The sequence below is a fragment of the Stegostoma tigrinum genome, chromosome 3, assembly GCF_030684315.1.
Source record: "Stegostoma tigrinum isolate sSteTig4 chromosome 3, sSteTig4.hap1, whole genome shotgun sequence".
Taxonomy (NCBI): Eukaryota; Metazoa; Chordata; class Chondrichthyes; order Orectolobiformes; family Stegostomatidae; genus Stegostoma; species Stegostoma tigrinum.
Window position 1 is genome coordinate 4,862,024 of NC_081356.1, and position 15,742 is coordinate 4,877,765.

The 15,742-nt window shown below is 37.7% G+C and overlaps 1 protein-coding gene across 2 annotated transcripts in view; it reads right to left on the reverse strand.

The window, feature by feature from the left end:
• The window catches only part of pum3 (pumilio RNA-binding family member 3), a 48,462-nt gene that overhangs the window by 16,023 nt on the left and 16,697 nt on the right, over window positions 1-15,742 (reverse strand). For both annotated transcript variants that reach the window (XM_059642720.1, XM_059642716.1), the window contains 10 exons: window positions 13,683-13,758; window positions 12,822-12,915; window positions 12,661-12,727; window positions 10,202-10,376; window positions 7,408-7,511; window positions 6,178-6,256; window positions 4,419-4,517; window positions 3,487-3,540; window positions 2,055-2,135; window positions 325-467 (listed from right to left, as the gene is read on the reverse strand). In XM_059642720.1, coding sequence (XP_059498703.1) covers window positions 325-467; window positions 2,055-2,135; window positions 3,487-3,540; window positions 4,419-4,517; window positions 6,178-6,256; window positions 7,408-7,511; window positions 10,202-10,376; window positions 12,661-12,727; window positions 12,822-12,915; window positions 13,683-13,758 — 972 coding nt within the window. The remainder of the gene's footprint in view (window positions 1-324; window positions 468-2,054; window positions 2,136-3,486; window positions 3,541-4,418; window positions 4,518-6,177; window positions 6,257-7,407; window positions 7,512-10,201; window positions 10,377-12,660; window positions 12,728-12,821; window positions 12,916-13,682; window positions 13,759-15,742) is intronic.

Sequence of the window (15,742 nt, forward strand, 5' to 3'; positions counted from 1 at the left end):
CCTTGGAGCTATATAGTGTCATTTTTAACTGGCTCACGAGTCAAAATCCTGGTACTCTCTTCCTAACTACACCAAAACCCTATGGACTACAGCGGTTCCAAAAGGCAGCTCATCACCAACTTCTCAATGACTGTCAAGTGTGGGTAATAGACAGGCTCATGCAGTGAACGAATAAAACAATACTTCATATTTTGTCACATTTGTTTAGCAATCTATGAAATTCAGAACGTTCCCACTAAATCAGCATAGCGTCCTAAAATTTATGCTCGAAGAGCCAAATCCCTGAACACGACACCAGTCATGTAAAAAGTAAACAACACTGACCTGTGAGCATTCCCATCACCTTGTTGTAGAAGTTTAATAATCTCCGGCACGGTATGCGCTGGATCCCTCGGACTTAGTAAATGCACCAAAACCTTCTTGCCATATTTATTGTCAATCAAGTTCGGCAAGGCTTCGATGATCTCCTACAAAGAGAAAATTGCTAGATATTAAATGGAATAATTCTTCTGTTAATCCTGTTTCCAGTCGTGCAGACAAATTTTAAATTAGCCAGAAAGCAGTTAGTTATTTATTTTCTTAACTAATTCGATTCTCCATCTCATCCCAAATCCTACTTCATTTCACACTTTCCTTCCTTACAGTTGTTCAGTTAGAGATATACAGCATGGTTTGGTCAGACTCGTCCATGCTGACCAGGATCCTAAATTAATCCATTCCCATTTCGCCCTTACCCCACTAAACCATTTCCACTCATGTACCCATCCAAGTGCATTTCAAATGTTGTCATTGCCTTCACTACCTCCTCTGGCAGCTCATTCCATAAATGCACCACATTCTGCATGAAAAAATTGCACCTTTAGTCCCTTCTACATCTTTCCCCTCTCACCTTAAACCTCCAGTTTCAAACTTCCCTAACCCTAGGGAAAAGACATTGGCTATTCACCCTATTTATGCCTGTCATGATTTTTATAAACATCTATAGGCACCCCTCAGCCTCTGATGCTCCAGGAAAAATAGCCCCAGCTTTGCTCTATATTTCTTGATGGTGGCAGCTTTTGCGGGGATTTAATTCAACTAGTGGCAGGCAAAAATAAACCCTTGAAATTCAGATGTACTTCATGAGTGGAATGATATCGTACGACAACAGCTCAGTGACACTGACAATTTGAGCAATTAGTTTCCAAAAGAAGTGGCTACATGCTAATTAAGCGGTCTTTAACAATTCACAGGCTGCGGCTGGAGGGTGAAAATGGACCAAAGATATAAACATGATCTGACAACAATACACTAAAGCTTGCATGTTTGAAAATGACAGGGTTAAACTCTGTCAACGTACCGCCACTCAGTAAATGGTGGTAACTTGAACAAGGTTCTCAAAGATCATTACTGTTATATACTCAGTACAAATTACTGCCATTGGGAATAAATTGTGGAGGAGGGAGAGGAGAGGAAAGAGACCCAGCGCACCAAGGATGTTAAAGATTTGCCTTGCTCATAAAGTAACTAAACTATCAAGAAAAGATTACTGAGCTCTCAACACACACTTCCAAAAAAATCTGATTACTTTTCAATTCAACGTTACCTTCAGCTGCCTAAATTTTATTTACATAACAGGTGTAACATTAAAAGTTGCTGAGCAGCAAAGGGCACAAACTCACTTTAGTTAAAACCTTCAAATATACCCTTTTGCATACAACCATGAAAAAATAATGTGTATTTTGTTTACAAGCTTCATTGAGAATCAAATTGTTCACTAGTCAAAACCTGTGACCCTCTTTGGATTAGAAGCGTCAGAAAGGTTTTCAGCAAATCCGAGAATCCTGGTCCTGAGAATGACAATATTCAGAAATGCTCATCATAATTCCTGCATCCACATATCTAGTAAGGAATGGTTTTGGTCGGGAGTACCTTCACATTAACCAAAATATTAAAACAACATGTAGTTATGTCAATATAAATGATGTCACCCATTGAAAAAATTACTCTAAACAAGCCCTTGAGCTCGTCTTTCCTTCTTTGCCAAGTAGTGTAGAAAGAATTCAAAGACTCACTGATAGAATGATCTGTTTCACAAGTTTTGTGTCATCTATACAGTCAAAAGCTGCCATGAGAACCAAATGTGAAAATTCACCCTGCAAAATAATTTATATGACATGCACAAGTTACTGTTTCACATTTCAACACTGCAGATGTCTTACACACCAAAATCATTATACAAATGCTGCTCTCCAGGGACATTAAGATTTAAATGAAGAATATAAGAAACTACTAAAAATGCAAACTCCTGTCAAACAAGCATTTAGCTAATGCTTACTAAAATTATATTCTTAAATTAACTTTGATTAGAGAATCGATACAATTATTTCTTCATTGTTAGGCCATAAATCTAATTCCAAAACTGAAGAGTCTAAAAGTTGTACAGTAGAAACACAAGGATGCATGGATTGTGCTGAACTGCTTTTCCCAACCAGTGAAGGAACGGATATGCAACTGAGTGTAAGATGCCAATTCTCAACAAAGAGTGCCCCTCCTTATAGGGGGGGGTGCTCGTCATCAGCGGCTGCTCCCACACCCAATCCTGGTAAAATATCCTAAGTCCATACTAGAAGGTAGAAGATTCAAAGTTAGGAAAAAAAATTTTCAGTCCACTACTTAGAGAAGATGGTGTTACAGAGGTAATATTACTAGACTAGTGATCCCGAAACCAATTCAACGTTCTAAGGCAGACTTAAATCAATTAAGTTCATGTAATACAATCAGGAATTAAAAATCTCAGTAATAATGACCATTAAACTATCAACTGCCTACAAGAATCAATTATGCACTAATTTCCTTTATAAAAGGAAATCTGCCAATCATATCTATCTGATCTGTTTGACTCCAAGCTCTCATCAATGAAGCTTTCTCAAATGGCCTAACATGGCCGTCAGTTCAAAGGCTATTAGGGATTGGCAACAAATTCAAGTATTATCAGCAATGCTCTCCTCCCACAAAACAATAAATAAAATAAAATAAACCTCAAAATAAATCTTGTTACTCCATTACACAAGTCATTTGCTAGAAAGCATGGCATTCTGCACCATTTAAATAGCACGGATATCATTTAAAGGAACTACTGTTCCCATGGTGGTTGAGTCGCAAAGGACACAAACTCACATTAGTCAAAACCTTCAAATATGCCCTTGCATATAAGCAAGCTTGTCTACAAGCTTCATTGAGATTCAAAGTGTTCACAGCTCAAAGCCTATGGCACTCTTTCAATTAGAAGCATCAGAAATGTTTCCAGCAAGTCAGAAGTAGGATACTTACAAGCAATCAATAGGAGGTGCAAAGTATTAATGAACTGAGCTCAGGGTGCTCCAATTTTTCACTGGTTATTTACTTCACTAACTACCTTACTATCTGAATGTAAAAACAAAAATCTAGTGACATTTCCAAAGGATTACTAGCATACAAAAAAACAAGCTGCTGATCCCATCTTACAGTGGCAATTTTCTCTATGTAGGTCTTCATTGTTTTCACAATAATTTTTCTGTCCTAGGAAGAAATATAACAACTTTTAGTAAAGAATTGTAACTGAACTCTGTAGAAGCACACAACTAATGGAATACAGAAATCCGTTCATAAACTATGTTAAAACAAAACAAAAATTGGATTTAAGTGATCAGTTTGTAATTTGCTTCTTTCATGGCATTAAACAAGATAGTTTAGTTGCAAATGAGTTTGTGCCCAACATTTCACCTCCAACCTTCATTTGAAAACACCATTAGCTGCCAGTTATACTCTACTGACTCCAGACATCCAATCCCATGCCTAAGCCTTCAGTATATTGACAGACTATTCATCCATCACAGTTTTTATTGGACATTGATCTATCTTTATGCATCTCTACAGGCATGGCTGGACAGTGATGAAGAGTGAGAAATGTGAACATCTATGCCTTCCTTGACTCAAAGACTAGCGAGGTTACTTGTTGTGGCCTACAGTCGTATTTCACTTTCACCCTGTCTGCTGTCAGCAATTTCCACTGAAACTGTGAACCAAAGTGGGAATCTGACTGGCCTGAATTAGATAGCGAATAGCTCAACCTCAGGAGAACTCTCAGGTTGACTTACATGTACAAATCATGAAACAGTATCCTACATTATGCTATTTACAAGAAAATTTAAAATCTCAGATTAGAAACATGCACTCTTGAATATGAAAACAGAAACTAATTGAAGAAATGAAGCCAAGGTTATCCAGATGTTTTCCGATCAGACAGATTCTGATGTTGGAACATTTTCTTGAACACTTAAATGTTTGTCAATCATGTGATCTATTACTTATCCAAGGGTGCATCCATTTACTTGCCTGGAAAATTACACTGCATAATAAACATCAAACCAAAACAAAGTCCTGTTCCTTTGGCTTACTTTGGATGTTCCATGCCATAAGCATTGCATAGCCACTCTGCTTCCATCATGTGTATGAGCCATATAAATGACTGCTTCTCTCACAGCTTCAATCATTTCCTGCATTCAGAAATTTCAGACAGTTACTCTATTATAGGTACAACCATCATTAATCCTTCAGCCTAGCTATCATTAAGTGAAGCAAATAAAATGCATATTTTGAAAGCTGAAGTTTAATCATGAGGCAAACCTACACTAAAATTTATTCAAGATTCATTTGATGCATCAAACAACCAAATCCCAAAATTCAGTACTGTTTTCTCTCCCATTGATTTTATTGAAGTGTATTACAATGAATACTCTGCTCAGAAGCCAAAAAAAAATGATCTGAAATAAAAACAAAACTGTTCAGCCGTTCCGGAAGTGTCTGTAGTACGGAGAGAAATAATGGTTCTGGATGAAAGGCCATCAACACAAAACATTTCACTGTTCAGATGGTTCCAAGCCTGCAGAATATTTTCATCATTTTCTGTTTTTATTTTAGATTTCTATTATTTGCAGTATAATGCTAATATTGGTGTTAATAATTTAAATGTACTTTAAAATGTTTCTTCAAAATATCAGCCTCTGCCTGCACCTACGGAAAACAGAATAAAATAACAACCAAATTAACATGAAAGAATAAGCCACCCTTGAACAACTGGAAAACAATTATCACTTCAAGCTTTAGATGACAACTGTGAACCATAAAAACAATGGTAAATCTCACGGGGCCAGTCATCTAGAGGGGTTATGGCATCATCCATTCAAATCCCACCAGAGTGGCTGGTGGAATCTGAACCTAAGTAATAAATCCAGGGCATAAAGTTGGTCTTGGTACTGATGATCATGAAACTATCATTGATTCCTCTAAAAGTCCAGCTGGTTCTCTAATGCTCTGATGGAAATCTGCCATCCTTTTTCCCATTTAGCCTCCATGTAACTGTACACCTACAGCAATGTGGTTGACTATTAATTTCCCTTCTGAAATAGTGAGCTACTCACTGGTATTGTTTGAATTAATGAAACTACACCAAGCTATCCATATTTTGGAACAGTTGCAGTGGCATCCTTCCACCATGATTAAATAAATAAAACCTTGTTTTTTGACCCATGACCACACTGTACAAGAGCTTTTGCACTGATCTACATGTAGTTTGCAACATCCTACATACAGCACTATTTTGCTTTTCTTTAAGAAAAAGGTTTATGCACTTACAGAAACAGAAATCACTGGAAAAACTGGAAAGGTCCGGCAGCATCTGTGGAGAGAAAGCAGAGTTAATGTGTTGGATCCAGTGACCCTTTATAAAGGGTCACTGCACCTGAAACATTATAACTCTGCTTTCTCTCCACAGATGCTGGCATACCTCAAGAGTGAATACTTATTCAACTGAAGTTTCTTATTGCCTCTGGTAAAAAAATGCAATGATGAAAACAGTCACTGCAGTTGATTAAAGGGAAAAACAGAGATGGCTTTCATTAGTAAAATACCAGCTCAACTGCATTCTCAAATAAGCTAGTTATTATAGATGGACCAACTTCAACCTGAAATTCGGTTTTGGTACCAAAAAGGATTAAACTAAGGATTCACAAAAAAAAAGCACACATATATTTGATGACAGACACAAAGATTTATACCCACAAGCCGGAAGTTTGAATAGTTAACAAATCCTTGTAAGCAGATTAAAACAATTACAAACAATAAATAGCAAAGATTTGGGATGCAGAAATTATTTACCGTTCTCATTTTATCAGGGCAGTACGTGAAGAAGTCCAAAAATACTTTGTGTACCAATGTGTGCTTTATTACTGCTTCTCTAGAGATACCCAAAGAGATAAAGTAGATTAAACTACATTTGAATGATTGACTTTAATTGCAAACTGTATACACAGCATTACACAAGCAGCTAACTATCTGTACATTTAAAGTGGCTCCCAATTGATTGAGCAAATTTATACAAGTTAGATCTCCTTAGACCCTTTCACATGAAGCCTCTCTGTGGGTATGCCCCCAACCATAAGAGATAGTCCAATGAAATAGGGTCCTTTGACTTAAGAAGTGGAAACCTCAATGATATAGCAATGGCAAGCAAAAGCACATACGCCATCTTATCGAGGTCAACTGATTATAGAGCATCAGTTTACACTATTTTACCATGTAATTTTCAAGAAAAATATTTTGTAGCATTGAAGGACAGTTGTATACAGAAATGTTCAACCCAGGCGTTTGAATTCAGTACACTGCATTCTCAACAGATCTTGTTTCTGAGAATTAAGACTGTTCAATTCTCTAAGTATTTTACCGGATTTGAATGGCAAAACTAAATAAAACATTGGTTATGCACATTTAATCAAATTAAATAAGCTCACCTCTAGTTCAGAGATAATAAAGTGTGCAATTCATGTAGGACAGAATGCAGATGGCAAAGTTCTACAGGAGTTGGAGTTAGGTAAATTAACAAAGAAACCAGCATATTTGAGTTGAGGAATAGAATACAATTACACACCAGCAAGCTGAAAATAAGACAGGTATGAAGTTGGTTGACCAAAAAATTTACACTACTCAAAATGTGAAATAGCTCTGGAACAGAATTATTTAATAATTCAGGAAGACACTAGATAGAATTGTACAAAATGATACGTTCAGAGTGTAAAGAACAGAACAGTAACTTATCAGAGAAAATAATTAATATCTGTAATTTAGAAGGCACGGGGGGGGGGGGGGGGGGGGGGGTCCTTGATGTGAATATCCTTAATGGGTTAATGGTTCTTCCTCACTCCTCCTCATACCTGACCAGTGCTGAGTGAAGGACTTGGGTACAGATTGTAATCATGTGTATCAGAAGATCAAATCACATACTTGAAAAGAGAGATATATTTTGTTTGGAAGTAAGCTGGAACGAGGTCACTTGTTTCACTCTAATCTAAAAGACTCAATATATTGTTAAATCACCAATAGACTTCTTACTTCTGTGCCATAGGAGTGAGGATTTCTTTCATTTCTCCCATTATGCCCTCTCGTTTATCCGCATTAGATTCAAGAACTTTGTCCAATGTTGGACAAAATACAGACTAGTAAATAAAAAAACACAAATGTTACAATCCATTCCAAATGTTGACAAAAAAAAATTTAGAATCTTGTTCTGCAATTATATTAAACCGACATGCTATACAGTAACTATCCTTGCACCGACTAAATAGTTTATTCATTTCAAAATCAGAAGTTAATCTCTGGTGATTTAGGATTACAAAGGAAGTATGGCAATAGGACTGGCCATTCAGTCCAACTGTTCTGTGTCTCTGTTTATACATCACTTAAGCCACCTCTCTTGTATTCTCCTTTAAATCTACCATTGTTTACTTCTCTTTTTCTCCCCTTGTATGTTTTTCTAATTTCCACATATGTACGTCTAATATTTACTTCAGTTGCACCCTGTGGGAGCAGATTCCACAATCTCCCACTATTTAGCCAGAACATTCCTTAGTTTCCTGTTCAGTTTTTTTGCTGCTACAGTTCATGTATCTATTATCCATTTTCCTGAAAAGATCGAAGACTGTGAAAGTCTTTTCCAAAGCAGACTTGTCAACATGCTGCATTCTGGCCCTTTGGAACAGAAATGTTGCTCGACCTAGATGGACCTGAAAGTGAGATTTATCTTCTAAAGTGTTGAACTCTGCGTGTCTACAAATCCATTTGATCTCCTTGAGGGAGGGAAAAAGCACTTCACATTTGGGTTAAGCAAAGCTTTTCTTTCTCCAAAGGTCCTGAACAGACTGCAGTGGACCCAAAAACCAAAAATACCCTTTATCCAAAATGTCGTTGGTCCTGTTGAAAGATGAAGGATTCGTGACCAGTGTATTGGGCTTGAGTTATGTTTTGCCTCACAAAAACAAATATTCTGCTTCCATGCTATCAAAGCATTTCATAATTGTAAAAAAAATTTATGAGATCACCCTCAGAAGACTGGTGCATGAGAAGGGAGATGCAGCCAGTTAACTGTTCGCCTAAAAAATCATTTCTGATCTCATCTGCACCCTTCCCAGTGCCTGTATGGGTAAGCCTGGCATGTGCCCATCAAAAGTTTAAGATTGCAGGGCAATTCATGCAGATTGAGAGCTTTGGGACTTCTACCTGATCAAAACATGCATCTTCCAGGGTCTAGGCAGTTGTAAACTGGATAATCTGGGCTATTAACTGCGGTGATGTACGTTTAAAAATGTTATTGAACTCCTCCCCCATCCCCCCCAAAACCCCAACTCAAACTTTCAATAGTAACTAAAACACTTATACAGGTTTTGCCATATTACACAATTCCACTGGTCCAAGGAAATATTGTTTTGACTTTAGAAATGGCCCCGCAGTGACGTCCACACTCTGTGAAAGAATTTTTAAAAAAACTTAATCATCAATACGAAACCTGATAAACCTGCAAGACTACACTGTAATCTTGCAGTTTTAGTTTTGTATTTAATAGATTACAACTGCTGTTGTATACCAAAATCTAGTAAAAGCAATGTAAATTGAGATGTAAAGTATTTATTCTGTGCAAGAGATGACTTGGTGCATTACAGCAGCATGATATAGATTTCTGAGACTTGGCTTTGCCTTGATAGTTTCCAGCACATTGAGGTTATCTCGTTATTGAGTACCTCCCACTTTGAACGAGACACCAGTGATTCTCTACAGAAAAGAGCTATAACTAAGGCTGTTAGAAATGATGGCTTTCATTCTCTGATGTGCATTGTCTTGCAACTGCCCCATTCTAAGCATGGCAATTAAAAATGGAACTGGTCAGATTTCATTCAGTTTAGATTGACTGCCCCAACTACAAAATTGAGAGGAGAGAGTCAGAAGGAAATATTCAACTATAATATTTCAAACTAAACTGAATTCGAGAAGGGAAAAATAATCTAGTTCAAAACTAAATTACAGTGAGGCTGTTTGCGTATAAAAATAGAAAAACAGAGAATCATACAATCACTACAGTGTGGATTAAGGCCATTTTACCCATCAAGTCCATACCAACCCTCTGAAGAGCTTCCTATCCAGGCCCAACCCCTCCGCCACCTTATCTGTGTAACCCTGCATTTCTCATGACTAATCCACATAGCCTGCACATCCCAGGAAACAAAGGGGCAATTTCCCATGGCCAATCCACCTAACCAGCACATCTTTGGACTGTGGGAGGAAACTGGAGTACCTGGAGGTAACCCACACAGACACGGGGAGAATGTGCAAACTCCACAGACAGTTTCCAGAGGGTGGAACTGAACCTGGGTCCCTGATGCTGAGGTAGCAGTGCTAACCACTGAGCCACTGTACAGCAAGTAACTGGAAACAATTCAAAAAGGTGGTAAAATAGTTTATGTGACTTTTGAGTTTATACAAGTGCCAGGCCTTTCATTGGCAACATATCACACTTTTATTAGCATTTAAGATAATAAAGTGTGAAGCTGGATGAGCACAGCAGGCCAAGCAGCATCTCAGGAGCACAAAAGCTGACGTTTCGGGCCTAGACCCTTCACCGGTCTAGGCCCGAAACGTCAGCTTTTGTGCTCCTGAGATGCTGCTTGGCCTGCTGAGCTCATCCAGCTTCACACTTTATTATCTTGGATTCTCCAGCATCTGCAGTTCCCATTACCTCCACTATATTAGCATTTATTTCAGTTACAAATGGACAGTATGGAAATCAACATGGTTAAAATTGTCAAAGGCACAATTTAGATTTTCTTTCCGTATTCAAGTACATGTTTAAAATTACCTTGCAAGTCATGAACGTATTTCCATAAAGTTCTTCTGTTAGCATTTTCCTCTGTTCTAATATTGCTTTGTCATTGTATGCATATTCCACAATTGCTGATGCCTCAGAATGTCGTAACATTTTTCTCACTTCACCTTTAAAACTTTTAATTATTTCTGCTACTTGCTGCTTGTTTCTAGCAAAAATAAATCCCACATTAAATCTACTAACATTAATAATTTGCACAGCAGCAAAATATTTTCTTTAATAACTTCACACTTAGAATGATTTTGCTACTGCTCAAAATCAAAGCTAACATTGTAAAAATTAATATTTGGCAGATACCCACAACGGAAAATTAACAGCTCATCTAAATGCACTCAAGAATTTGTTAGACATTTATCAACAATAAATTCCACCCACTCGATGTGTGGCTTCATTGACATCTGCACATAATCACTGCAACGAGAGAGCTGGGATCCAGTGCTGTATACTTTCCCTCTTTAGCTTTCACAAACTAAAGAAATAATTTTAAGCAGAAAGATGGCCCCAGTATCAATAAAGCAAATGAAAAAGCTATGACTAGACGAGAATTGCAGTCTTCTTCCTAGAATGAACCCCTCCCTCTTGGTTTAAAACATTAGGACCATTATGTTGGATGCATAAGTAATCAAACATAGTGAAACACTGTTTATGGGATTTGTAGAATTTGCGTTGGCTCCATTCAGGCTGCTGTGGTTTTCAGAGCTTCTTCCAGCCACGGTTCCTTCACGTACATCTCCTCTTACAAATTAATCACCTCACTTGCTGTTTCTACCTTCCTTTCTTCCCCTGCCCCCTCCAAGCCTCATCTGTCATTTCTGCAGGAATTTCATCACGCCCTCCTGCTTCTTCTGGGCTCACTTATTTCACACTCCAGAAGATCATGTCCTAAATCATCCTGGGAAATGCTTCTTCCCACTTATCCTATTTCTGTTGGCTTGCTATCTGTGTCATACAGGTCTTGATGTACTCTTTCCATTTATTCTTTTAGTCGATTTCTATCAGCAGCGTATAATCTCTGCTACCAATTCGTCTTTCAGCTCGTTTGTCTACCCTCTTTTTATCAATTTCTGTCCTTTCTCATTAAGACTGCCCTGCCTTCCTTCTTGAAGTTCTACCAATTCTCTACAATGCTTTACCAAAAAAAAACTTTTGCTCAGTCAGTCTTTTTCCTCAACATTTGTTGCCTGTTTTCTCTATAATTTAGAAGGTTAAGGCGTGATACAGTTTAGGCCTTCTTGATAATAACAGTAAAAGACAGGGTTGATAAATATAAACTATTTCCACTGGTTGCGAATTCGAGAGACGTCAGGAAGCACTTTTACACAAAAAAGTGCTAGTTGTTCGGAACTCTCTTCCTCAAACAGCAGTCAATGCTCAATCAGTTGTTAGTTTAAAATCAAAGACAGGCAATTTTTAGCTCAGCAAAGCTATTAAAGGATATGGACTGAAAGCAGGCTTATGGAGTTGGATCACAGATTAGCCATGATCTCACTGAATGGTAGAACAGGCTCAAACAGCTAAACGGCCTCATCTACGTTTATCTTCATTAGTGTTTTCTTCACCTACTTTCATTATTTTTGCAGAGATCCCTGACTTTCTACCTCATTTCCCTTTAAATATACCAATGGTCTCTTTAGCATTTTGTAATGTGACACGGTCTAATACATTTAATTAATCTTGACAACTTCTTTCTGACTGTTTTTAAATTGCTGTGTGGGAGAGAGAGAGAGAGAGAGAGAGAGAGAGAGAGAGAGAGAGAGAGAGAGAGAGAGAGAGAGAGAGAGAGAGAGAGAGAGAGAGAGAGAGAGAGAGACAGGCACAGACACATACATTTGCTGGTCAACCCTACAGGAGGACAGATCGCTAATGCATATTGAGAAGTTCCAAGCATTTAAAATGGCAATATTATAAAGCAAAAGAACATGACGGAGTTAATTGAAGTTTAGAAGGATGTGGAGCTAAAGGGCCAAAGACTGAGTGCTAAACAATTTGAAATTTGGAGGCTGTTGTGAGTCACTGAAGAGAAACAATTAGGATCGTGAGGTTTGAAGAAAGGAAGACAAGACTTGCCCTCAGATAATTGCTATGTCACGCCCTCCACTCATGAATGTCCCATGTTCACGTCATACAATCTTTGAAACTCCAAGCGCAAAAATAAAAAAACAGGTATGGACATTACATCCTTTTATTCCACAGTTCAGCACATACAAAACTAGCTAGGCAATCTAGTGGTCCTAACTCTACACAGAAATTAGAGACAGTTTAGGATTTTAGCCCTGACAAAACCCAAGCTAGGAGTGTAAACCTGTCATGAAAAACAAATTAGCAGTCAATTTAGTGCGCTATAAATCCAACAAATCATGTAAATTCTGTCAAATGCTAACTTGTGCGTTACTGCCTTCAGGGTCACAATTATATCTAAACATTCTACTTACCCATACATCAAAATTTTTTTCACAATATGTCTGCCATATTTGGATTTGCTTAAATTAACCAAATGTTCTGTAAATAAAACAAAAATCAATGTCAAGCAAGAGGAAGCATTTAAACAACATCTGTTGTCAATTAACGAACAGCATACAAAGAATTTAGGTACCTTTCAATTCCTCAAAGACCTCTTGTCTTTGTTTTTCATCTCCAAACTGAATATAACACTGGATAACTCTAGCAGAGTCATGTGCAAAAGCAATCTGGCAAAATGATAAGACACAATTCACAATAAATCCAAAATCCGTAGCTTCTTTAACCACAAAGAATTACAAATTTGGTGAGATAAATTCAGGCGATACAATCCTCAGCAACACTTTCAACAGGGCTTCTGTGTCAAGTTAATAATCCAATTATTAAAGACATCTTAGAAACCATGCAAGTGCAAGTGAGTTTCCTGTGATCCTACTCACAGTAAGTCAAATGACACATTGTTTGTAAACAGGAGAACAGCAGGTTGGAAAAGCTGTGTTTAATTTGCTCAAAAAGTTGCAAGGCAGCCTGAAATCATCGTTTAAATGCAATTTGATGACAAGTTTGACAGATGGAAAACTTCCAATTCCAAGGCAGGATAATGAAAAGCAGCATGAAGTAATCTCCCATCTGTATTTTTAAATTTCAGCATATGCTAGTGTTAAAGCTAATATGTGATAGACATGCTCAGAACGTGCATAATGCCCCAGGCACTGCTTACTTATCTTAAAAGGGGAAAAATGTTATATCATGTCAAATATGGTGTAATGTATTCTATTAATGAAGGGAAAGTGAGCTTCTCTTTTAATCCTAAATGAATGAAAGGGACAATGTGATTTATAAATTATAGATCGGAAAATTAAAAAATTGCAAACATTTTAATATTATGTGAGACATCAAAATTGGAAATTAAGTCACATATTACATCCATGAAGTCAACTTAACCAAAGCAGAAACGTAACGAAATGCTGAAAGCAGAATTTGGAAATAGCCGTACATTTTTAATGTTTCCATGGACTAACTGCTGCAATTCTTTCATCAATTCCGCCCTCTTCTCTTTATTGCACTCTTTCCTACATTTTGAAAAATACAAAAGATTCACTTTTAGGTGATGTAAATGCTTAAAACGTCGATTTAAAAAGAAACATGACTTTCCCATTATACTTTAAAAACATAATTTTTCTTAAAAAAAAGTACAATGTATTTGTCTTTGAAAGTGAATTGGCAAGGAATTCGAACATTTGACACGCACAAATATCTAACAGCAAGAAAGGGACATGGTCAAAAACTCAGTACATTCACTGCCGTCATTGCTGGCTTTATGATGTTATCACTAAACGATTTTCTAATTGCTGATGGATGTGGAATTGGCATCCACGAATGGGCTAATCCAATGACTGAATAAACAATCCACCTTAAATGATTGATCTGAAGCAGCCTTCGAGGGAATGAAAAAGACGCCTTCAAAAGCAGCAAAATAATAACTGTTTGAGTATTAAGAAAAAAAAGACATAGTTCAAAGCTTTCTATTTGGCACTCATCGCAGCACTGCTAGGATATCAAACTTCAAAGGGAACACGGTTTGTACCACACAAAACGAGGATGCTGGTTGTTTATACTTGTGGATGATAGCTACTCTAATCTGATCACAGCATGTTGCATACTGAGTAAACTCTAGAATGTACCCAAGCTGTCACTTCCTGTCCTCAAGAGTACACAACAGATTACTCTGGAATTGAAGGTGTCTCAAAAATTCATGCAACAGACATGTGGCCCTGCTACTGTGCTGTAGCAACACGAGCAGTATTCTTCACTACAAGATGGTACCACAAAGCCAAAAAGTCATTCTGCCATTCAAATATAGGAAATGTGTATATCTTCAGTGCTGGTGTGATGCCAGGTATTTCAGCCACACTTCCCAAATGAATGGCGGATTGTAACATGCCCTTCAGAATACTGGCCACAGAACCCGTCCATTCTTATAAAATTCAGATAGTAGTACCAGAAATTAGACATGGAGGAGGTTTGCTAAACAATCCCAATTGTGCAAATAATTATATTTTCAACCAACTCAAGAGGCTCACAGTGTCACTTAGCTAGGTGCGTTCTAAGTCACATATTTACTTGCATGACCCAGTCCTTTGCAAACTCAAAGAATATGGAAATGAACTGCACCTTTTTGAACTGGAGATAAACTTGGCAAACAACACTGCCTGGTGCATTCCATGTGGCAATGCTTGACAAATCAAAGTCAAGCTGCCCAGCTAAGTGACACAAAAGCTTTGCAGTTAATTGTTCCCATTACATTCTCCATGGCAAACCCTCTACCAATCATCGTCCACCTGCCAAGCAATCAGCATTCTTTTCTTTTCAAGTATGATGGTGTTCCCTTTGAAATTTCATGTTGTGATTCAGCCCTGATAGTTGCAGGACAAAATTTTTCAACAGCATCTCTCTTCTTTCAGTACTATCAAGTACTGTACTATCAAACAACTTGTTAGAATTACTCTCCCAAAACATACAAATTCACATGCAATTTACAATAAAAATGTCTGGTCCTGCCCACAAGTGCTAATTATGAGATTTAATTTACTTTACTTCCTTGCTTTTACAGTAAGATTTTGCAATATCTAAACCTTTTGTTAAAATGCACCTATTCTGGGAGAAACAAGATTGGGAAAATAATAGAGATAAATTATTAAAAACTGAAATAACCGTGGAAGCTGGAAATCAGAAACAAAAACAGAAGTTGCTGGAAAAGCTCAGAGCTGAGGAGAGTCACTGGATCCGAAATGTAAATTCTGATTTCTCTCTACCGATGCTGCCAGACCTGCTGAGCTTTTCCAGTGACAAGTTATTCAACAGTTAGAAGAACAGGGAGGTATTTCTGTAGAGATAGTAACAACTGCCGATGCTGGAGTCAGTGTGGAGCTGGAGGAGCACAGCAGGCTAGGCAGCTTCAGAGAAGCAGGAAAGCTGGCATTTTGGGTTGGGACCCTTCTTCAGAAATGGGGGAGGGGGAAGGGAGTTCAGAAATAAATACAGAGGAGGTGTGGT